The sequence below is a fragment of the Equus przewalskii genome, chromosome 26, assembly GCF_037783145.1.
Source record: "Equus przewalskii isolate Varuska chromosome 26, EquPr2, whole genome shotgun sequence".
NCBI classification, from domain to species: domain Eukaryota; kingdom Metazoa; phylum Chordata; class Mammalia; order Perissodactyla; family Equidae; genus Equus; species Equus przewalskii.
In genome coordinates this window covers 35,056,187-35,079,730 of record NC_091856.1, presented here as the reverse complement: position 1 = coordinate 35,079,730, position 23,544 = coordinate 35,056,187, and the positions used below count along the sequence as shown (strand labels likewise).

Genomic DNA, 23,544 nt, shown 5'->3' with positions numbered 1-23,544 from the left:
AACCCCTGTCCTGAAACTGCCTGCTTCATTCCCTGTATGGTTTTAATCTTTAAGCTCCTTTAAGTGCCAAAAACTTGTTAAAACTGTAATCATCTGAGATGAAACTCTTTCTGTCTCTTAAAAGCCCGGTTAGTTAACCTCAGTTGTCTTCCATTAACCCTTTCTGATGACCGTGTTGTCGCCACGAGCACATGTCCCGGGCCTGGATGATGTTGCAGGCTGTTTCCCCTGGTTAGCTGGCACCTTGCTTTATTCTGCAGAGGAATTAAGATGGCTGATCCTTGCACAGAACAGCCTGCGTTGCTGTGCTTTGGAGTTACTATAGCTGTTCTGTTTATCTATCTGTTCATCTGCCCATCTGTCCATCTGTCTGTCAGTCTGTCTCTCTGTCCGTAGTTTTTCTACTTTGTTCCTCAGGATAAGGCTGTCAGCGTTCACTCCTTGCTGGAATCCACCCACCTGAAGCACTGCTTTACTGTTAGAAGCCAGGGCCTCCCGGGCCTGCCACCACAAGCATCACCAGGGTGCTCTGGAAAGCGTAGGCTCCTGGACTCCCCTCCAGACCTACCCATTCAGCCTCTCCTAGGAGGGGCCCAGACAGCTCTTTGAAACTGCTCCCCAAGAGATTCTGACATTGGCAACGAGGGTGGTGGCCTCTGCACTGACACAGACAAGCTCAGGGACCCAGGTTAAAGCAGGGGCAGGTCCCTTGGGGTGAGGGGTCTCCTTTGGCAAAGGGCCTTTGTCTTTGAGACGTTCGACATTCTGGGACCACCTTGTTTCCTTCCCAGACCTGGCTCTCTGATCACTGGCAGGAATTTGCTGGGTAGAATTCTTGCAGCGTCTGTGAGTCAGAGCACAGAGACCTTCTTTTGTCTAGTCCCAACGTGGCTGAGGAGTCAACTTTGTCCTCCCTGATGAGGTCAGGGACCCATAGTGCTTTGCTGGTTTTTCAGCTACAAGCTTTTTGGTGAATTCGCTGTCTCCACCCCTACAGAGAGTCCTAAAGGGCTATTTCCTGATATTGTTGCTGACGTTTCCCAGCACGAGGAACAGAGAGAATTAAGGTTTATACCTTCCCCAGGGACCTGCAGGGCCCTCTGAATCATGCTGATGCTGAAACGGTCATCAGTATAATCTTGGTATTAAGAACATTTTATTGCGTTATTATTCCTTAAAATTTGTTCTTCCCCTGTAGAGTATGTATAGTGGTCACCAGTGAACATTCATTTGGCCAAAATCTGTCATCTCTCAATCTTTAAGAAGAAATGAACATTGAGTATGGGTTGTGACTCATATTTATGTCCTGTCTCTGCATTTCCCGTTTTCAGACTTTGAGTTAAAAACTCATGGTCTGGGGCCGGCTCCGTGGCCGAGTGGTTAAGTTCGCGCACTCCGCTGCGGCGGCCCAGGGTTCGGATCCTGGGTGTGGACATGGCACCGCTCGTCAGGCCACGTTGAGGCGGCGTCCCACATCCCACAACTAGAAGGACCTGCAACTAAGATATACAACTGTGTGCCAGAGGGGTTTGGGGTGATATAGCAGAAGGAAAAAAAAAAAAAGATTGGCAACAGTTGTTAGCCCCGGTGCCAATTCTTAAAAAAAAAAAAAAAAAGAAGATTGGCAACCGTTGTTAGCCCAGGTGCCAATCTTTAAAAACAAAACAAAACAAAACACAACTCATGGTCTGCAGGGCTTGAGAAGGCCCACCGAGGGCAGTTGAAAGCGCAGCCCCGTTGTGGGGTTTCCAGGTCCATTTAGAGGTAAAGGCTGGTTGAGGAAGACATGGCACACACGTAGAATTCTCAGGCTGGGAGGTGCGCTATGGGTTTGTCTCTCTTGGAGGCCTCCTTCCAGCCAGAAATCACTATGCTTCCCTATGGCCGATCCTTGCTAGTAGAATGCGGGAGGACCTGGGCATTTTAATGGAGTTCTTTTAGTTATTGCTTTCACTAAAATGTTCTTTTCTTCTTTCCTTTCTTCAGGCCATGTGGCTTTGCAAACATCTGAACAGCAATCTTCTCACTGTGGAGAACTTGATAGCAAAAGAATTTTCCTCTCTGGCTGCAGCTGCCAGGAAGCATTATCAGATAAACAAGGTAGGGCTGGCCCTGGGGGATGGCACGGGGTAGGGGGGACAGAGGGACAGAGCTCCCAGGCTCCCCGTCCACCTGCCCTGCTCAGCTAGTTTCCATTTCCTTTTGGATTAAGTGAGAGAAAACGCTGGGGTAAAATGAGATACAGGCAGGATGTGACGGAAGGAAGGAGAGAATTCCTAAATAGGGCCCGTACGCTGGTGGTTTTCAGGTGAGGGGTTTGTGGTGGGAAGGAATCATCTCTAGAGTGAGGAGGCCATTTGTACCGATGGAGTGGCCCAGGCTTGCTCCTTCTTTTCTTAGGGTCAACCACATACAGTGGGTGCGGGCGGGGCAGTGGTCTCCATCCGCAGATGATGCGCCTGCTGGCCCGCTCCAGGACATGCAGGGCTGAGCTGGCATTCAAGGGCACTGGTCCAGCTGTCTCCAGAGTGGAAAGACCTCTCTGTGCACTGCACCTCAGCGGTGCTTCCTTCCACTACTTGGGGTGCCCCATGGCACAGGGGCCACCCTCCTGGTTCAGGCAGCCCGCATTCACTCTGTCACCTCACACACATCGTGGGTAGCATCCCAGGAGGGTCAGGTGTTCTGTTTCTAAAATCCCACCGACCCTATATTTGAAATAATTGTTTTAAAGGGAAATATAGGACTTGATCACGTTGTTTCCATTTAATACAAATAGAAACTTCAAAATATTTCTTCAGAATCCCTTTTGGAACTTAAGCAGGTATGTCAGTCCATTCACGCTGTTATAACAAAATACCACAGAATGGGTGCCTTATAAACAACAGAAACTTATTTCTCACAGTTCTGGAGGCTGGGCGTGCAAGATCATGGCGCCAGCAGATTTGCTGTCTGATAATGGTTACAGTCTTCTCGCTGTAACCTCAAGTGGCAGAAAGGACAAGGGAGCTCTCTGGGGCCTCTTTCATAAGGTCACTAATCCCATTCGTGAGGCTGTGGCCTCATGACCTAATCACCCCCGAAGGCCCCACCTCCCAGTTCTGTCACCTGGAGGGTTAGGATTTCAGCGTATGAGTCTGGGAGGACACGGACATTCAGACCATAGCAGCAGGGCAGTGGCCTGTCCAGCATGCTTCGCTGAGACCCAGGCCTTCTCCTGTTTGTGAGGGAAGACAGCTGAGAACAGGAGGGATCCTTGTGTTTGCTGAGCGTGAGTGTGTGCTGGGCGCCTTCCGGGCCTTCCCTCCTCTCCTCAGCTCGTCATCTCCATGTGAGGTGAGGGGTTCTGACCTACGGAGCCTGTGGAGGGGAAGTGATTGCCCAGGGCAGGATTCAGGCCTATGGATGCCCTAAGCCCTGCCCACTGTGGTGCCCGCTTGGCTCTGCTATTGCTTAAAACCCAGAGTTTAAGAGTCCTGCACACACGTCAGCTGCTGAGTTCATTGCCAGCCAGCTGTGTTTACTTTCATGCCAGGAGACAGAAACGTGTATTAGATGATGACACCTTCAAACCAAACTTTTAAACTTGAGTCACTTGCCATGCCAAAGAAAGCTTTTTTTTTAAACAGTGCAGTTTAAAGTCAAATACAGCAAAGATAATTACAAAAAATTTGACAAAGGTGGAGTGTGGTGGCATGATTGTGTGGGTGGGGACTCTGGTGCCCCAAAAGAGGGCTTCTTTTATGTAATGGGTAATCCAGGACTGCCCAGGGCCTGGCCCTGCCAGTCAGAGTGAGAACCCCACGTTTCTCACCAGTCTCTCCAGAGGCCGTGGCTAAGAGCTGTTTGTATCCTGTCTTCATCTGCATTCACTGGGCAAGGTCTTTACCACATGGCCGTGTGGCCACTGTTCCTCCAAGAATTTGGAAGTGAGTTGCCAGGCCTCGTGGTCTACCAGTGAGTGGTGGCTGGTGGGAAAACTCCTATGGCCTGCCCTTGGTCGCAGGTAACAGAGATCCACCTTGGCTGTACAGGGCAGAAGGAGGAATCTGAAGGAGGACACAGTGACTCCTGGGACCTGGCTCTGCGGCAGCCACTCTTGGCCTCTCTGCGTCTTTGAGGTTATTTCGTCTTTTTCCTCCATTCTCTTCCATCTTTCTTCACCACTCATGACCACTAAACTGTTCCTGGGTTCCCATGTCCTCAGTTCAGACCACCCACAGAGGCAGCTCCAAGGCCAAATTCCTGGAAAACGGGATCTGCAGCAGCCCGCTGGTCAGGGGTCCTCAGGGCCCATCAGCTCTGGTGAGCGGTGTGCAAAGAGGGCTTGGCGAGGCCATGGAGCACGGACGTGGCTGGGAGGGTCCTGGAGCACGAGGGCACTTCTCAGAGATGAGGGGTGTGGCTTAGGCAGACTCCCAGCCCCAAGTTTGCTGATCACAGCAACTTGATGCAAGATGAGGAAAACCTCATTTAGCAAGGTCAGCCACTTCTGAAACTGCTTCATCCAGGGCCCTCCAGGCCCCCACATGGCCTGGCTAGGAATCTTAGGGGACAGCAAGTGAGGCCCCCTCTCCTGCCCCTGAGTCTTACAGGAGTCAGAGTGTATGGTTATAGTTTGGGGGGACACCAGCTCTTGGAGTGGGAATATGGTTTTAGAAAGAAAGTGCTTATCTCATTTTCTGCAAAAGATAAGCTTTTCAGGGTGGGGGAGGCAGGCTTATTTCTAGGCTAAAGATGCTTTTATTAGGTTTATAAAATTCAACGGAGAGAAGGGAGTTTAGGAAAATTCCTCCTGGGTTTCATTACGCTAATTATCAGCATCTTTCAGACCACATCGAAGTGCTTTCAAGGGTGTCTTGTTGGGGTTCCTTGGTTCGGAAGCACGGGTGGAGGGAAGATGAAAGGCAAGGACGTCAGGACTGATCAAGGAGTAAAAGGTTCTGAAGAGCCGAAGTGGGTGCGGTCGGGGCCAGCAGTACGCGGCCCTGCGGCAGTCGGCCGCCCGCCAGGCAAGCCTCTCGTCAAGTGTTGTCTTTAAATCGTCTGCTGATTGGGAGCCTTTATAGCTCTTTTTGCAAGTAGCAATAATACCTTCAAATACCTAATTTTCTCCCATGAATCTTGGCTCTGCCCTCCTACACAGAATTCTCTTACGTTGCTGGTGTTAACCAAGATAGCTCCATTTTAGGCATTTCCAAATGGTTCCAAACATACTTCCCAATTACTTACTGTGTTCCCAGCACTATCCTGCTGTGCCATGGGAGACCCAAAGATGAATTCCTTCTCCTTGCCCCTGGGAACTCCCGGCCAGCTTGGGAGACCAAGGGTACCAGAAAACTAAGCACAAGCCAGGATGTGCGGCCGGGAGGCCTTCATGCAGTTGGTGGCTTGGGTGACTAATCCACTTACTCAGTACGTGTTCTCTGAGCAGCTAGGAAATCCCAGGCACTGGCCCTGGTCTGGGAAGAGGGTACAGGCTGCAAGATTTCGGGGCTCTGTGGAGCCATAACCACAGTCCTGGCCTTCCTAAGGGCGTAGCTGTGACGTCACGGAAGAGCCCTGAGTCAGGCAAAGTGCCACAAAACCCATGTGGGCAGGGATATCCCTGAGGATGCTGGTGATTCAAGGTGACCAGGGATTGGAAATGGCTTTTTTGTTTAACTGTTTATTATAAAGTCTCATTAAGATACTCAGAAATAGAACCCTCATGGACCCATCACCCGGCTTCAGCCCGTGTGAGCTAATGGCAGTCCAGTTTCCTGCTCACCCCTCCATCCCCTTGCCCCCAGGTTATTGGAAAGCAAAGCCATACAACATTTCATTTCATCCATAGACGTTTTAGTCTATATCTGCTGCGAGACTGAATATACAATATAAAAACAGAACTCTGACTCACAGCCCGCAGCAGCCTGCCCGGGAGACCCACCCGTCTCTACAGTCAGCAGCCCAGGGAGCCAGCAAGCTGTAAGTCAGACCTGGAGGAAGTCAGACTGCTGTCTCTAGTCGGATCCAGAAAGCCCAACAGTAACCCCTGTAACAATCAGCCCCAAATGGCCAAGACTTGGTTAATAACTTCCAGCTTCCCTAATTTTTGTCCCCACTTCCAGTTTATGACCAACCAGGGAAAGCCAAATATGCTCCCCTAACCAAGCACGTGGGACACCCCACTTCTAATAGGCCGCCTCAGCTTCCCCAGGCCCGCAGCCTGCATCGGGGCACAGCCGAGCCTCCCCCTTTGCTGCAGGAACACTTTCCCGCTCCTCTGCCTGCCTTGGAGTCTGCCCAACGCAAGTGAGGTGGCCGACTCCCTGGCCAGAGCAAGCTCTGTCTAAATAGCTTTTGCTTTTCTCGTTTGGTTGATCTTCATTTATTTCTACACGCCAAGAGATAAGGGCTCTTTTTCATTAAACGCACACATATTATCACCCTTAGAAAACTTACCAGTACTTCTCCAATACCCGGTCAGGGTTCAACTCTCCCTGAGGAGTCGGCTTTGTGGTCCTCAGCCCCGGGGCACTCTGGGTGTAAACATCTCCCCCGGCCCCTCCTCTCCAAGCCGACCAAGCCACCTTTGCTCTCTGTTGCCCCTCTTTATTGAGTTAATTGAATTCATCTGTTTTGTCAGATCCTTTCCCCTCATCTGCTTTCTCTGGTCCAGTCTCTTAAGCCTGCCCTCTGACTCACCATCACAAAAACCATAAACAGGCTCGGGTGAGGTGGGCCCTGGCGGCTGGGGTGGGGAGCAAGAGGGAGGCCAGCGGGAGCCCAGGGCACAAACCGGAAGGAGGCACCCACTCTCAGAGCCGCCCCTGCACTTGCACGAGCCTGGAGTGAGCCCCGCCCTCGACTTTAGCCAGGCTCCTGGAAGGCCTCTCGCCTGTCTGGCCCTGGCTGGGAGTTTGGAAATTAGGGGGAAAAAATGGAGTCCTGCTGATTTCTAATCCCACAGGAGGTGAGAGGAAGGTGGAGAGGTTCAGTGGGAAAAAGATATTTCTCTGCCACAGGAGCTGGGTGTGACTGCCCCGAAGTGTTTTAAATTTCTACTGAAAAAGGAAATCTTTACTGTTGAAGTCCTGCAGGAAGAACACATATTTGCAGATTTGGGAAGCCTTGTCCAGAGGCTCTTGACCTTACTGCATCTTACACTCACCTGGGCCCCACTGGACTCGGTTAGTCCGGATCCCCGGAAGCAGGGCCAAGCGCCAGGGTTGAAAAATGCCCCCCAGGGAATTCTAGCCTGGCTAGGTGGGAGCCCACCCCAGACACCACTCTCTCCCTTTCTCACTCCTGTTATTACCTCTGCAGCACAATTGTTGCTAAATCAAGGTTTCCTCAGATTGCAGCTGTTGTATTAGAGCATAACAGCGTGTTTGTTGAGTGAATAAATGACCCAAGCTTTGAAGGCTGGTCAGACAGGAAGGAGCCAAATCTGGGTTCTTCCTAACTTCGGTTCTGTTTAATTCCTAACTTCAATTCCATTTAAAAAATTAAAAATCTGATGTAAGTCCATGTACCCAAGTGTCTAGCTGTCAGAGTCACCATTTTCTCTAATACCCGAATAAGAACTGTGCCCTCATCTTGCCTCCGTCTACACTCAGAAACGTAGTCCCCTCCGAGTACCTCTGAGGATTTCTGGGCTTGCCCGCGTCAGCTCTTGCTTCCAAGTCCTCTGGATCGTCTCCGTTCCCTCCACCGTCGCCTCTCCAACCCTGCGGCTCCCTGTCCTGGAGGCTGTGCTGAGACGAGCGTGCAGGAGCCCTCACACTCCACCTGCCCTTCCCTGCCAGCCGCTCGAGGCAGTGGTGTGGAACAGGCCTTTCTGGCAGGCGTGGGGTGGAGGCAGTTACAGCCCAGGATGGGCACAGACAACCCGAGGACCAGGCTCCGCAGCTCCTTTTAAAGTTCATCCGCCTTTCCCTCCGCACGGCCCCTCTCCCGGGCCACCTCCCTCCGTGGGCCGCTCAGGCGCCGGTGGTGGGGTTTGTGCTCTTCCTTCAAAGCTTTGTCTCTGGAGGTGCACAGATCAATGGAACAGAATTGAAAGCCCAGAAATAAAACCACACATCTACAGACAGCTAATCTTTGACAAAGGAGCTGAGGGCATACAATGGAGAAAAGAAAGTCTTTTCAACAAATGGTGCTGGGAAAACTGGAAAGCCACATGTAAAAGAATGAAAACTGACCATTCTTTTTCACCATTCACCAAAATAAACTCAAAATGGATCAAAGACCCAAAGGTGAGACCTGAAACCATAAGGCTTCTAGAAGAAAACGTAGGCAGTACACTCTTTGACATCAGTATTAAAAGGATCTTTTCGGACACCATGTCTTCTCAGAGAAGGGAAACAATAGAAAGAATAAACAAATGGGACTTCATCACACTAAAGAGCTTCTTCAAGACAAGGGAAAACAGGATTGAAACAAAAAAACAACCCACTAACTGGGAAAAAATATTTGCAAGTCACATATCTGACAAAGGCTTAATATCCATAATACATAAAGAACTCTCACAACTCAAGAACAAAAAATCAAACAACCCGATCAAAAAATGGGCTGGAGACATGAACAGACATTTCTCCAAAGAAGATATATGGATGGCCAATAGGCACGTGAAAAGATGCTCATCATCGCTGATCATCAAGGAAATGCAAATCAAAACTACACTAAGATATCACCTTACACCCATTAGAATGACAAAAATATCTAAATCTAATAGTAACAAATGTTGGAGAGGTTGTGGAGAAAAAGGAACCCTCATACACTGCTGGTGGGAATGCAAACTGGCGCAGCCACTATGGAAAACAGTATGGAGATTCCTCAAAAAATTAAAAATAAAATTACCATAGGATCCAGCCATTCCACTACTGGGTATTTATCCAAAGAGCTTGAAGTCAGCAATCCCAAAAGTCCCATGCACCCCAATGTTCATTGCAGCATTATTTACAATAGCCAAGACATGGAAGCAACCTAAGTGCCCATCAACAGATGAATGGATAAAGAAGATGTGGCATATATATACAATGGAATACTACTCAGCTGTAAAACAGAACAAAATCATTCCATTTGCAGTAACATGGATTGACCTTGAGGGAATTATGTTAAGTGAAATAAGCCGGTTAGAGAAGGATAATCTCTGTATGACTCCACTCATATGAGGAATTTAAAAATGTGGACAAAGAGAACAGATTAGTGGCTACCAGGGGAAAGGTGGGGTGGGGAGTGGGCACAAAGGGTGAAGTGGTGCACCTACACACGAATGACAAACATTAATGTACAACTGAAATTTCACAAGATTGTAACCTATCATTAACTCAATAAGAAAAAAAAAAAAAAAAAAGCTTTGTCTCCGGTGCCCTCTCTCATCTCCTGTCCCCTGTTCCAGACTCCGCCCTTTAGCACTAGCACAGCTCCTGCCCTCTACACGCCCTCTGACGACCCCGAGGAGCATCAGGAACTTGGAAATGAAAGCTGTCTTTGAAGGGTTCTTGGATCAGTTCTTAAGCGAGCTCAAGTCCAGGTACGGGGCTGCCCTCCTCCCCGCAGCCCCTTAGGGAGAAGGGGCAGAGTTGAGCATGCCAGAAGTCTAAACCGTTCCCCTCCCCACTCTGTCCCGGATAGAAGTTCATACTGGAGACCAAAATGCCTATGACTCCTGAGCAAGTGTCACCCAAAGGTACACAGGGACATTAGGGGCTCTGAGAGTGGGGCCTGGTGATGGGATCACACTGTCTCGTGTTGTCCTGCTGAGGAAGCCCAGGCTTGTAGGAGTTAAGTGAGGCTCCCCGGGGGGCAGAGCCAGGCTTTGAACCTCCATACCTGCCTCTGAACAGCAACAAATGCACGTCTTTCAGGGGAGGGGCAGCACCTGCCAGATTAGCTGGTCAACGGTTCTGCCCCAGGGCCCCAGGCGCTGGAAGCTGGAAGGAGAAGAAAGGTCGAATTGGAGCCAGCGCAGCCACAAGGAAGCAGGCTGGGTGTTGTGTTGCCACCAAGTTGGGAGATGACCGGCCAGGGGCCTGCACTGGGCTGAGCCTGCTCTGTCACCCACAGGGACTTCACCGAGCTCTATCAGTTTGTCCCAGATTCTCTTCGAAAAGCCAGGATTTGAGGGGCTGGGGCGGGAGAGCATGGCAGAGCTCTGGAAGGAAGGAGCCTCCTGATTTCCTGCGAAGACAGTTTGGTAGGGCTCTGAGAAGCGGCCCCCTGGAAACCTCCGCTGCTGACGTGACACATCAAAGCTGGCATCATGACAGCACCATGGCAGGGAGCGGCGGGGGGCACCCAGGAGGGGCCTTGCTCAAAGCTGCCAGCCTGTACCCCACTGTGTGGACCGCGTGGGGGGGTGCTGTGCCCCACCCAGACCTGTCGCCTTTCAACCCGTGTTCTTTGACTGGCTTGCAGCCCCCGAGGCCCAGTACCTGTTTGAATGCTGCCTCCTGAATGGGTGTTGTCAGGGAAGGACACGACTCTCAGAAACCAGCCTCAGGATGGAACCCAGCTCTGCCTGGGGTCGGGAGGGGACACAAGGGGACAGGAAAGGATGGAAGCAGTGCGGAGGGGAGGTGCTCCCTGTCCACCCCCCTTCCCTCGCCAGCCTGAGGAAGTTTCCTGGGATGACTGGGAGGATATAGGCATTCGCAGGAAGGCACCATCCTTTCCAGCAACTTCTCCCACGTGGGGAAGTTTGCATAAGACAGTGCTTCTCCAGTTGGTCCCCAGACCAGCAGCATCAGCATTACCTAAAACTTGTTAGAAATGCAAATTTCAGCCCCACCCAGCCTGGGGAGGGTCAGAGAGGGCTTCTCTGTAGGCAGCACACTTGGGGCTGAGGCTCAGAAGGGCACCTGGAGTCACCCTGGGGGGGATGGGGCAGAGCATCTGGGCCGGGGCACAGGATAAGCAAGAGTCTGGAGGTCGGTGCACATGCGTGGTGGGGGGGCCATCAAGGAGGTGGTCAGTGCAGAACGAAGCTGAGGGCAGGCTGCGGGGCAGTGGAGGCTGGACCAGGGCCAGGCCACAAGATGGCTACAGGGCGCTAGTCAGGGACCTAGAGAAACTTTGGGTCAATGCAGCAAGGCCCTCAGTTCTCAGCTGAGCCCACTGGCCTGCCAGTTATGTGTCCTTTTGAATTCAACCCACAGATTCAGGCCTTCATTCTGCATGTCTCCTTTCCTTTAGAGAGTGCCCAGCATGCAGCTCGTCAGACTGATTCAGGACCGCGTGAGTGAGGAGGACTGCGTGAGGCGGGTAAGAAACCCTGCGTGGAGCCAGTGAGGGGGCTTCCAGACAAAGGGAGGGTGAGGGGCGTGTGTTCATGTCCTAAAGCAGATGACCTGCAGAGAAGGGTAAAAAACAGACAACTGGAACTCAGTGAAGGTCAGTCTGCAGATTCCACCTTGGATGGAGGTGGAAACTGGGGTGATCATTGGGGTTCCTGCAGGAAAAAGCTGGCCCACCCCTGGGGATCACAGGAGAGCCTTTACTGAAAGAATAGTGCGGAAGTGTTGGGGAGTTAAGGCAACCAGTAAGGGCTGGTGAAGCCACCTGAGACCAGCAGCAGAGAGAGCTGGACACCCTGGACCTGGAGGGGCAGAGGGAGAATTACGGGGTGCCCCAAGCTCTCCTTTCATCCTCTGATCTCCTGCCAGTGCCCCTTTGGCCAGACCCAATGAAGCCAGAGGGCAGGGGTCCAAGTGAAGCAGTCCCTGGAGGTCAGCCTCCTGGGGTGTGCAGGGCAGTTGTGATACTGTGATTTGTGATAAGAAATACATATTTAGTCTTCTTCTCATTCCTGGCACAGGGCTAACCAAGACCCTGGGAATTTGCTAAGTGAGGAGAGTGATAAAGGTGCCTTTTGTTATGTTAATGAGGCAACTTGGAAGCACCTAAGGATGGGTGCTGGTTGCCAGGGGAATCAACCCTGTGATTGGAGGGTTGGAACTTCCAGTCGTGCCCCCTGACCTCTGGAGAGGGGAGAGGGGCTGGAGATTGAATCAATCACCAATGGCCAGTGATTTCATCAATCATGCCTATGAAACGAAGCCTCCATAAAAAACCAAAGGACTGGGTGTGAGAGTTGGTGGGCACGTGGACGTGCTGGGAGAGTGGTGCACCTGGAGAGGGCACGGAAGCTCCGAGCCTTTCCCCATGCCTTGCCCTATGCGTCTCCTCCATCTGGCAGCTCCTGAGTTATATCCTTTCTAATGAATCAGTAATCTAGTAAGTAAAATGTTTCTCTGAGTTCTGTGAGTTGCTCTAGCAAATTAATCAAACTGGAGGAGGAGTCCTGGGAATCTCTGATTTATAGCCAGTCGGTCAGAAGTACGGATGACACCCTGGACTTACTGCTGGCATCTGAAGTGGGGATGGGGGATGTCAGGCCAGTCTTGTGGCACTGAGCCCTTAACCTGTGAAATCTGATGCTGTCTCCAGGTAGACAGTGTCAGAATTGAGTTGAATCGTAGGACACCCAGCTGGTGTCCTAGAACTGCTTGTTGGTGGTGTGGGAAACCGCACCCCCCCCACACACAGACACCAGCCCCACACGTTGGAATTGGTGACCAGAACCCAAAAAGAGATGTAGTGGGTGGGAATCTGGAGAGGCACTGACTGCTCAGATCCTCACAGGAACCTATTCAGGTGGCACCATTACTTCCCTGTTTTACAGATGAGGAAACTGAGGTTCGGCTATGTGATTTCCGGGTTATCTGCTCCCGGTCTGCAGCTACCTTATTGTTTTCATATCAGTGTCTTTCACAGAGCAAGTGGTTTTGATTGTAATGAAGTCCAATTTATCAATTATTTGGGCACTTTTTAGTATTCCATTTTAATTTATCTCGTGTTTTTCACTGTATCTCTTTGTATAGATTTTTTTAGTGGATGATCTAGTAATTACAATATTCAGACTTACCTTTTCACAGTCTGTTTAGACTCAGTATTTTACCATTTCAAGCAGAATGTGCAATATAGTCCTTGGACCTTTACTCTCCTCTATGTTGTAGCTGTCTTTTGTATTATTACACGTATGGACATTGACAGTCCCATCAGGCAGTGTTAGACTTTTTGCTTTCAATCATCAAATGTATTGTAAAGAACTCAAGAGGAGAAGAGTCTGTTATATTTATCCAGGTAATTACCATTTCTGTTGCTCTTCTTTCATTCTTCATGTTTCAAGTGTCCCTTTCTGTCTGAAAAACCTCTTTTAGCAGTTCTTTTAGAGTAGGTGTGCTGGCAGTGAATTCTCTTGGTATTCCTTCATCTGAAAATGTCCTTATTTTGCCTTCATTCCTGAAGGATGTTTGTTTATGGATTTAGAATTCTGGATCGACAGTTTTTTCTTTCAGCACTTTACACATGTTCCACTGACTTTTGACCACTGTGGTTTCTGGTGAAAAATCCAGAGTCATTCCAACTTTTATAAGTAATGCGTCATTTCTCTTGCTACTTTCAAGATTGTTGTCTTTGTTTCTAACTTTCAGCAGTTTAATTGTATGTCTGGGCATGAATTTCTTTGCATTTATTCTTTTTGGGGTTTGCTGAGCTCCTTGAATTCATAGGTTTATGTTTTTCTCCAGGCTTGGGACGTTTTCAGCCATTATTTCTTCATGTAATTTTCCACACCATTCTCTCTCTCCTCTCGAGACTCCAGTACCACGAATGTCAGACCTTTCGTGTTCTCACGTGTCTCTGAAGCTCTATTCTTTTTTTCCCCTGTCTTTTTTTCTCTCTGTTGTTAAGATTTGATAATTTCTATTGAATGATCTTCAGGCTCATTGGATCTTTCCTCTCTCATCTCCAGTCTACTATTGAACCCATCTAATGAATTTTTATCTTGATTATTGTATTTTTTAGCTCTAAAAATTAGATTTGATTCTTCTTTCTGTTTCTTTGCTAAGACTTTCCGCTTGTCTTTTCATTTACTTGTTTGAGCTTGGTGGTTGTTATTTTTTAATAATAGCTGCTTCAGAGTCTTTGTCCGGTAATTCTAACGTCTGAGCTGAGATCTTCCTGGTTCTTACTGTGCTAAGGAATTTTCTATCTGGACGTTTTTTATATTGCTGTGAGAGTCTGGGTCCTGTTTAAATCCCAGGCAAATGCTGATCTTTTTACCTTAGCAGGCAGTTGATTCGACTGGGCTCAGGCTGTGAGGTCCAGCCACCTTCTCTGGGTTGTGGTTTTGGTGTCGGTTCTGTTTTCAAGTCTTCGCAGTGCTGTGCAGCTCTGTGCTGTGTGTGTGGCACTCAGTGGGGCCTGGGCAGTGGCCTGCACTGTAGTTCATTTCTCAGTGTCTTCGGGATGCTGTTTAAGGTCAGACCCAGGCATGCGCAGCTTGGGGGTGAGCCTGTGAGTCCATACACAACTTTGTTTGGTTGCTTTCCTGAGTTCCCCACTCTGCCATCTCCTTGGTAACCTCTGGTTCCCTGGTGTTCTTCCTTTTGGTCTTCTGGCCAGACAGCTGGGACTTTATTTACCCTGCTCCACCACTGGCTTCGGGTGACCGCGCCTGTGACCAGGGCCAAGTGGTGGGAGGACAGTGAGAGGAAAAATTCACCGGGCTTTGCTCCATTCTCCAGGGGCTGGAGGGGAAGGATCCCCTGCCCGAGCAGAGTTCCAGGCAGCCACAGGCTCCCTTTCTCACTGCTTTGTCACTGCAGCAAGATTGTCTGGGGGCTGGAGGGCGAGAAAACAGAGAAACGGGAAAGACCCTTGGGGATTCCCCCCACCTCTGAGTGTTGGGAGTCCCCTTTTCCACTGCTCAAGCCAGAAATAGAGGGCTCCTCCTGGCCCTCTCTCTGCCCCGACCTGTTGCCCATATCAGGTTTCAGGCTGCCTGAAAACCAGGCTGGGAAGTACTGGTTTGGCAGTATTTTGAATTCTGCTCTTCTTCCCCAATTCACTTACTTCTGTCTACTTTCTGAGTCCTCAAATAGCTGCCCCACGCATTGTGTCCATGTATTCTAGCTGCTTTCAGGGGAGTGACAGGGTCAGGTGTGCATACCCCATCTTGCCCAGAACCAGAACTTGTGTGCTTTTTTTAAAAACATATACATATGTGCTCCTGTGCGCACACACACACTCTTGCTTAAACGTTAAGAGGCCCAAATCTGGAAAGGTAACTGGGCTTCTTTCCAGCACAGTGTTGAACAAATAGCAGTTCTCACAAGCTTGCTCCATGTGGGCCTCAGCCATGTGAGTCTCAGTCATGAGAGAGCCTCACAGAAGCTTCAGTCTGGGTTTCAGAATCTGGTTTGAACAGTGTGTTTTCCTCTGACCTCAAATTGTTCACAGTGAGCTGACGGTCTCCCACTGCCCAGGCACAGGCAAGGGCCCAAAGCTCAGAGGCCATTCGAAATTGGGGGTAAACAAGCTATTTCTGTAAAGGCCAGATAGTAAATACTTTCGGCTTTGCAGACCCTGCAGTCTCTGTTGCAACCACTCCGTTCTTATGTAGTGTGAAAGCTGCTGTACTTGCCACGGAAGTGACAGGGCCTGGGTTGTTCCAATAAAAGTTTATTTACAAAAACAGGCGAAAGGCTGGGTTTGGTCCAGGGGCTATGGTTTGCCAGCCTCCCTTCTAAGTGATACTTCCACATGATTATAAAAACACTCTGCCCTTTCTCTTCAGTTCTAAATAAAAAGCAAACTTTCACCTTTCAGGTATGTTAGAAGAAAGGCCACTTAACCATTGACTTTCATTTTAACGAAATTCCCTCCTTGTCACCTCGCTCCCAAGCCTACCTGGCTCAATTCACCGACTCTAGTCGAGTGCCCATTGCAGGTACTGCGTTGTCCTTGCTGCTGGGACCCTTCCCCCTGCACCCATGCACCCTCCCCCTCAATCCCCTATAAGCAACGAGGTCCCCCTGGGCCTCGGGCTCACCATCTGCAGTTGGAGACAGAGCCTTTCGTGACCAAAGCAAGGCAGGCTGTGAGAAGGGTTGTGGGCCACAAACCAAGTGTGAAGGAAAACCAGGCCCAGGGGTTGAGTTGTTAGGGAAGCCTCTGGGGGTGGGGGTGGAGAGGTGTGCGGAGGGGCCGTCTTAGGCCAGGGGAATGGCAGGCAGAACGAGGCAGGGGCTGGCACTACAGTGGCCGCTCGATACTCTTAGTTCAACCAGCCTCAGATCAGCTCTTCTTAAAGCTGACCCATCAATCGGTTACCGTCTTGTCCGGGAAATGCCAAAACAATCATTTGTCAAGGAATAAAGCGGAGGGGAGAATGTCCTAAGCGACTGGAAACGGGCTGGCACTTTCCTGTACAAAGCCTTAATCATAATTGATCATGAGTTTGCCAGGTCGAATTAAACTTGCGCTACAGAGCACCAGGCTGGAAGCACTTGGATTTGCCTCTCTCCTCTGTGCTCTGTAGAACTAAGCTCTTTCTCCTTTTTACCAGCAATGCTCACCCCGTTTGGCCACATATTGAGGGGTACTACTCCTTTGGTGTGAGTGTACCCAAATCACCCAGACTGGAACCCCTCAGAGGGCTGGGGGCTGTACTTAAAAGCACAGCTGGATACAGCCTTACACATTAGGTAAATGCAATATGCCAAGAGTTCTTGGAACCAGGGCTGTCAGCACGATTCTCTGTGGCTCTAAACACACGAGAGAGGAGTAATTCTCCAGTTCTTGTCCCAGGAATCTCACTTGCCCTGAGGAACGGGGGCTACTCACAAGCCACAGTCACAGCCTTGCCAAACAGAAGTCCCAGCAGAGATGGTGCCACGGTCTGTCACAGTGTCAGCAAAGGCAGCAGGGCTTTCCCACGCCTCATTCAGATTCCCTTTTAAGACGCTTGTGACTCCCAACCACCCATGATCCAGGCGCTTCCTCAGGAACTGCTGTGTCCCGGCAGGTCTGCTCGCAGGCCCTCCCTCACGGTCAAGAGTGTTTGCTTTGAAAGGCTGCTTGCTGCAGTGGAGGTCTGGAGCCTGAGCCCAGCTCACTACTGGCACGCAAAAGGCCCTGGGGTCCGGGCAAGCCGGAGAGCAAGCCCAGCTTCTCTGCTCAAACTCTCCACCTGGTGCAGGCATCGTACTCAGCTCCCTACCCAGCCTCACACAACCCTACAAGGACAGTGTTACTATTGTCCCCATTTTACAGATGCAGGACGAGAGGCACAGCTAAAGCCACATAGCTAGAGCAGCAGAGCTGGCGTGAGGACCCAGGCTGGTGGAACACAGGAACACAGGGCAGGCGCTTTGACTCCTGGCCACAGGGCCATGCTGTGTAGACCTGGCAGGGAGATCCAAGGCCGGGCAATGGCTGCGTGCTCTCTGTTGGGCCCACAGGTCTGATGGCTCCCTCCTTCACTGTCCTTGCCAAATGCCTTGCCAGTTTTTGTTGGCCCACTGGCTAGAGTTTCCTAAAGGCGATCATATGGTCATTTGTTTATTCCTTTATGCAACAAATGCCACAGCAGTGAGCCAAAGAGTTAAACGCCATACTCTCAAGGAACACAGATGCTAGCTGTGGGGAGACAGACAGTAAACCAAATAAATAAGTAAAACATGCAGTCCTGATGTTAGCTAGAGATGGGTGCTTGGGAGATACAGAGAAAGCAGCCCTGGCTTGGGGCCTGGCAGATATGCCAGCTGAGAGGGTGTATCTACAAGGAGGGAGGGATGCCTCTGTGGGCCCCTCTCCCCAGTCCATGTCCCAGAGCTGGGTGGAAGGCCGAGGGCGGGATGGAGGCAGGAAGGGAGGAACCCGCTGTCATATTATTGATGACCCTCAACCAACTGGCATGGAAGCTGGGGCATGTGGACCGCTGAGTGACTCCCCCAAAGACGCCATCCTTCATAATCTTGAAATGTGTGAAACCATCTTATTTTGTGTGTTATTTTTATAAGTTACTGCATCCCAAGTGAAACGTTTCTGGTATGTAAGTGTGCAGCCTGGAATTAGAGGTGTGGACTCATGGGGTTGGGTTGTTGGGTGCATTCCACTCTGAGATACACTCCCTTGAACTCGTGCCTGACACAGGATCCAGCTGGCCTGGGCAGGTTTGTTCATATGATTTTTTAAAAAGTCTCCATAACTCACTGAGTCATGGTTTCTAGGGAAAATATGGTGGTTCTCTCTATGATTTCAACTAGATGTCCCAAATTTGCCCTCAGCGATCTAGAATAGTCTCTCAAACATGTATTCAACTTATGTAAGAGTTTTTGAGCTTTTCTAAAAGCTTGGTCTGCCCAGCCTCTCTGCACAGTGTACCTGCAGGGTGGGCAAAGTGTGAGACTAGGCGTCCCAAGTCCTTGTCAACAGCTGCCACCACCATCACAATGGTAATAACATTAATAACAGTATTATTAATGAATTATATTATAAGTGATATTATTATTAGTTACATTGTACTATATTACTATATTGTGCATTATAATTAATACTATTGCTGAATTAATGCTCTTTATTGATATTGATAATGATATTAATTATCATTATTATTATTACTATTTTGATGATGGCAGTAGATGTCTGCATTCTAGAGACTTGGGACACTGGGTCTGGCACTTTGTCCACTATACCACATTGCAGATGCACTATGCCTTAATAATAATCACTAGGTGATTATTATTCTGCTGTTGGTGACAATCGACTGGGTGTTGTGGGCCGAGTGGTACGTCCATGATCTCAGTTAGTCTTCACAACACCCATGGAGGTGGACTGACCTCACCCGTTTTAGGGATGCAGAACCTAACACTTGAGTCTTGCTCAAGGTCCCACAGTCAGACCCAGAGCTGAGATGCAAACACGGAGTCATGCTTTGGGCCCCCCCTGTTCTTGTCCCACCAGCACATGGCTGTGTCCCCCTGACAAGTGCTTCGTTTCCTGAGGCCTCCATTTCTCCATCTGTAAAACGACGGGCTTGGACTCGGGCCTTGAAGCCCCTTCCAACCTTATGTTCTGATTCTGAGTCGGTTCAAGCCATTGTTACCTGCAGAGTAAAGAAATATCTCCTTTAATTTGTTTTAAAATTTCTTCTGAGCTTCAAGGGGCATCCGGTACCTTTTCCATCTCTTCCCGGTGGAGACAGGATTCAGGAGTAAGAGGTGAGGCTCTTAATTATGTGCTTTGGTTGTTCAGAAGCAAAACAAACCCTCATCCAAAATAAACAGGCTTTCTTGCTTTTAGGGAGAGAAATGACACGTATGCATATTCATTTATATGGTAATTATTATTATTTCGCTACACAGGGACTGGAATTGGTAATTTAGAGCACAAAAGGAAGCAGGGAATAGTGTTTAGGGAAAAAGAAGACAATCACAGCCCGTCAGGATTCTGTAGTTAATGTTGGGGTTTTTCGTTTTCTTTTTTTTGGGCTAATGCAATCTCTTTGAAGAATTTCTTTGAAGTGACCATCAACTGCGTTAGAGAAAGAGGAATTAGTGCTTTGTATTGGAACTACCAAAAGGAGGTGGGCTCTACCTGTTGGAGACTCACTGGCCTTTCTTAGGGACAGCCAAGTTCTCGAAGTCTGGGCGTTCTCCTGTCCACATCTCTAGGGCAAAGGGAAGCTAAGAAATAAGGCAGCGAGTCCAGGGGACTTGTGGGGAGAGGCTCACTCAAAGGGCTTCTGCGTCTCACCCTCCTGTGCTCACTGCCGGCTCCCCAGGTCTTTGGATCACTCAGACTCCCTTCCCTCTCTTTGGCACCTAACCCGTCTCCCTGCAGCTCCCCTCGTTTCCTCCCTGTCCTTTCTTCGTGTGCCACTGGAGGGATTGCTTTAAAAAAAGAATGACTTTATTTCTTACTGCAATACATGCACGTGGTTCAAAATTCAAAAGGTACCCCAGTTCCCCTCGCACTCGTGTCCCCCAGCCGCCCGGTTACCTTCCCTGGAGGCAACTGAGGATAACACTCTCTTGAAAGAACATCCTTCTGAAGGTTATTTTATACATAGAGAACCATTTGTCTCTTTATTTTTTTATTATTATTCCTTTGGTGAGGAAGATTGGCCCTGAGCTAACATCTGTTGCCAGTCTTCCTCTTTTTGCTTGAGGAAGATTGTTGCTGAGCTAACATATGTGCCAATCTTCCTCTATTTTGTATGTAGGATGCCACCACAGTATGGCTTGATGAGTGGTGTGTAGGTTCACACCCAGGATCTGAAGCTGCAAACCCTGGGCCGCCAAAGTGGAGTGCATGAACTTAACCACAACACCACTGAGCCGGCCCCAGCATATGTCTTTTTTTTTTGTTTAAGATTTTAGGTTTTTTTTTTCCTTTTTCTCCCCAAAGCCCCCCAGTACATAATTGTATATTCTTCGTTGTGGGTCCTTCTAGTTGTGGCATGTGGGATGCTGCCTCAGTGTGGTTTGATGAGCAGTGCCATGTCCGCGCCCAGGATTCGGACCAACGAAACACTGGGCCGCCTGCCCCGGAGTGTGCAAACTTGACTGCTTGGCCATGGGGCCAGCCCCAAGCATTTGTCTTTTTAAAACACCTTACTCTGTCCCTCCACTCCTGAGAACCTTCACTGCTTCCCGTCCATCTTGGCGTACGTCCCTACAGCCCTGCAAGGTGAGGCCTGCCTGCAGCCCAGCTTCATCCCTCTGCATTATGTACGTGACCTGAGACTTCACCTTAGCAGACCAGAGGGAGGGATGCTCCTTACTGGCCGATGAAGTAAGCTGCCTTGTTGGAGAAGCCCTCATGGGCAGCCTGTAGCACCTGAGGGCAGCCCCAGCCAGCAAGAAACGAGCCTTCAGTCTTATAGCAGCATGGAAGTGAATTCTGTCAACAACCTGAGTGAGCTTGGAAGCAATTCTTCCTCAGTCAAGCTCAGCTGACACCTTGATTGCTGTCCCGTGAGACCCTGAGCAGAGAACCCAGCCAAGCGGTGCTCAGACTTCTGACTGAGGAAACTGAGATAACAGATGTGTTGTTTTAAGCCACTAAGACTATGACAATTTGTTACGCAGCAATAGAAAATACCCATATGCTCCTTTCACTGCCTAAGATACCCCCATGCTGTCGCTGGACAGCTGCTTCTCATTCCTGAGTCTTAGGTTAAAGTCACTTCTTCAGGGAGGCCCCCCTGACCTCGCCCAGCCCCAGGCAAGGCTGGGTTTCCTGCTACGTGGGTTCACAGCATCCTGCTCTTCTCCCCTGCACCTCCACAGTTGTAATTAGGGATGTGAGTTCTGAGAGGGTAGGGGTCCCCTCTGTGCCATTCACCACAGAATCCCCCAGCATCTCACATGGGACCTGGCACAGACTTCCAGCTTGGGAAACATTTATGAAACGAATGCAGGAATGCCATCGGATAATTCCCTAGTTCTGCATCGCCATGGCAATGACACGATCCCAACTATCCTGAGTTGCTGTTGGCCCAAGGAAGGGTAGATGTTTAAAGTCCGACACAACTGTGCCGTCAAATATGAATGTCCCAATGAGGGCTTCGACAACAGGAACATTTTTGTCCTAAGGCTTCTCTGGGGAGAATTTTCTTGGTTGTCGCCCTGGCTTGGTTTTACATGAATTGTGGAGATGTTTGGTGATTTTCCTCATCACTTAAAATTGTTTCCCATTATCAGTGCTTTCAAGGTTCCCGTTTGGCCTTGGCCTTCTACAGCTTGACCATGTCCACCTGCTGCACCCCAAGGATGGTGTTGACCTCGAGATCCAGTGTTCAAGCTTTTGAGAACCAGTCTTCCAATTTGATCTTGGTGCCCTGTGCCAAGACTTCCTGTCCTCGCTCTTCATTCCTTTAATCAACTGTAACAAGGATCCACCACCAGGATCTTGCTTTTATAATATTAGATAAAAGCATATCATAAAAGTAATCATGCCTTGTGGATCACCCCCATTTGTCTTATCTTTTTTTTTTTTTTAATTATCTTTAGGAATCATCCTACCTAAAACCTTTTACAAAAGGGGTAACTGGGGCCTGGATGGAGGAAGAGCCTTAGCCTTCATCAGAGGACTAGCGAGCCAGGCCAGTGGGGCATTTTACCCACCACCACACCGAGGTTCTTGGCTACCTGGCTGCCAGGCCTGGCTTCAGCTGGGACTCTGATCTTGTGCCAGCCCTTTGGCAAAGGCATTTTTGCATTCCCAGAACCAGACTGAGCTGGAATTTCATGGGCAAGAAAATATCTGGCTAAGAGAAAGTGTTTTGATGTATGGTCACCCCTCTCCCCCGGCTATGTGGGGGAAAGGAAGGGCTTGTGCCCAATTATCACGGCTTATCAGACGGTGGGAGTTTTATCATCCATGAAAAGGCAGAGGCCTCCACTCAACAGGAATATGATTTATGGGCTCCACAGATGGCTTGTTAGCCTCTGCTGGCCTGAGCCAACCCGTGCATGTCTGGGCTGGTGGACAGCAGCTAGAGAGAAGGCCCAAGGACCCAGTGAGGCAAGCTGCTCAGGCCTCGCTGCATCTCCGTGTGGAGTGCCCTGTGATTGTGGGCAGGCCTTGTGGGCTCTGGGGTACGCAGTGCACGTTCTGAAGTGTGCTCTCTGATTAAATGAGAGCCTACAAGCAAAATGCTTAGCACTGTGTCTGGCCCTGAGGTCCACTAAGGTGAGGCTAAGACGCTTTTCCCATGCAAGACGAGCGGGTGAAAACAATTAGGACCACTTCTGGGTGACAGAAGACTGCTGCTCCTGCACAGTGTGTGTTAGGAAGAGTCCAGTACACTTCTAGGATCTGCTCATGACCCAGCAGGGAGACGCACACTGTGCATTCGCAGGCATTACTCAAGTGAGTTCTGTAACATCCTCGTACCTGCATGGATGAGAATTAGCAGTCTTTTAAATGTAGTGCCTGAGAAAAAAATCAATGAAATTTCAAAACCAGCTGGAGCCTGTCTCCCCCGCTTCTGTCCATTTGCCTCGGTTTTTCTTTCATTCCGTGAGCTTCTGCTTGGGATTGAGGTCTGCGGCTCTGGAGGTTAGGACTGGTTCAGATGGTTGCTACGTGTAAGGCGAGAAGCCAAGCACCTGGAATGCAGCTCCCCACTTCGAGGGCTGAGCTGGGCTGTCGGGCAGGGCCCTGTACTATGACCGAGGCAGGAATTTGCTGCCTTGATGCTCACCTGGTGGTTGGTCCCCTCCTCAGTCGTGTCCTGTGTCGCAGCGTCTCTTCTTTATGCTTCCTAACCATGATTCTCAGAGCCGCCACCCAAGGGGAAGCCACACTTTGACTAACAAAAACTAGACCTCCTGCATCTTTGCGTCCTCCCCGGTGCCGCCAAATGGATGCCTGCGCAGGGATGCCCCCCTGGGCTGCGTTCTGGTTGCAGAGTTCCAGCCATCTCCTCTCATTCCCCAGCATCTGGTCAAGAAGTCTTCCTAACCCCACTACCAAAAGCAAAGGAGTGAAAAACAAAACCTGTGCACAAGGGCGCATGGTAGTTAAATGGGATGCGAAGGGGCCTCTACTTCAGTGAGTTAAAAAAATACTGCCTTGCCCATGACTCCTGGGGTTGTGATCTTATTATGGTAAAGATCAGGAAGAATAAAAACGAAGGCCAGAATGAAGCCCAAACACAGGTGGTGGAGAGCAGTATTGGTCCATCAAGATAAAGATACA

At 49.7% G+C, this 23,544-nt stretch overlaps 1 protein-coding gene across 6 annotated transcripts in view; it reads left to right on the top strand.

Annotated features, from left to right (window-relative positions):
• AK8 (adenylate kinase 8) overlaps positions 1 to 23,544 on the top strand; it is a 132,221-nt gene that overhangs the window by 10,286 nt on the left and 98,391 nt on the right. For all 6 annotated transcript variants that reach the window (XM_008524358.2, XM_070595427.1, XM_070595430.1 and 3 more), the window contains 2 exons: positions 1,987 to 2,100; positions 11,182 to 11,250. In XM_008524358.2, coding sequence (XP_008522580.1) covers positions 1,987 to 2,100; positions 11,182 to 11,250 — 183 coding nt within the window. The remainder of the gene's footprint in view (positions 1 to 1,986; positions 2,101 to 11,181; positions 11,251 to 23,544) is intronic.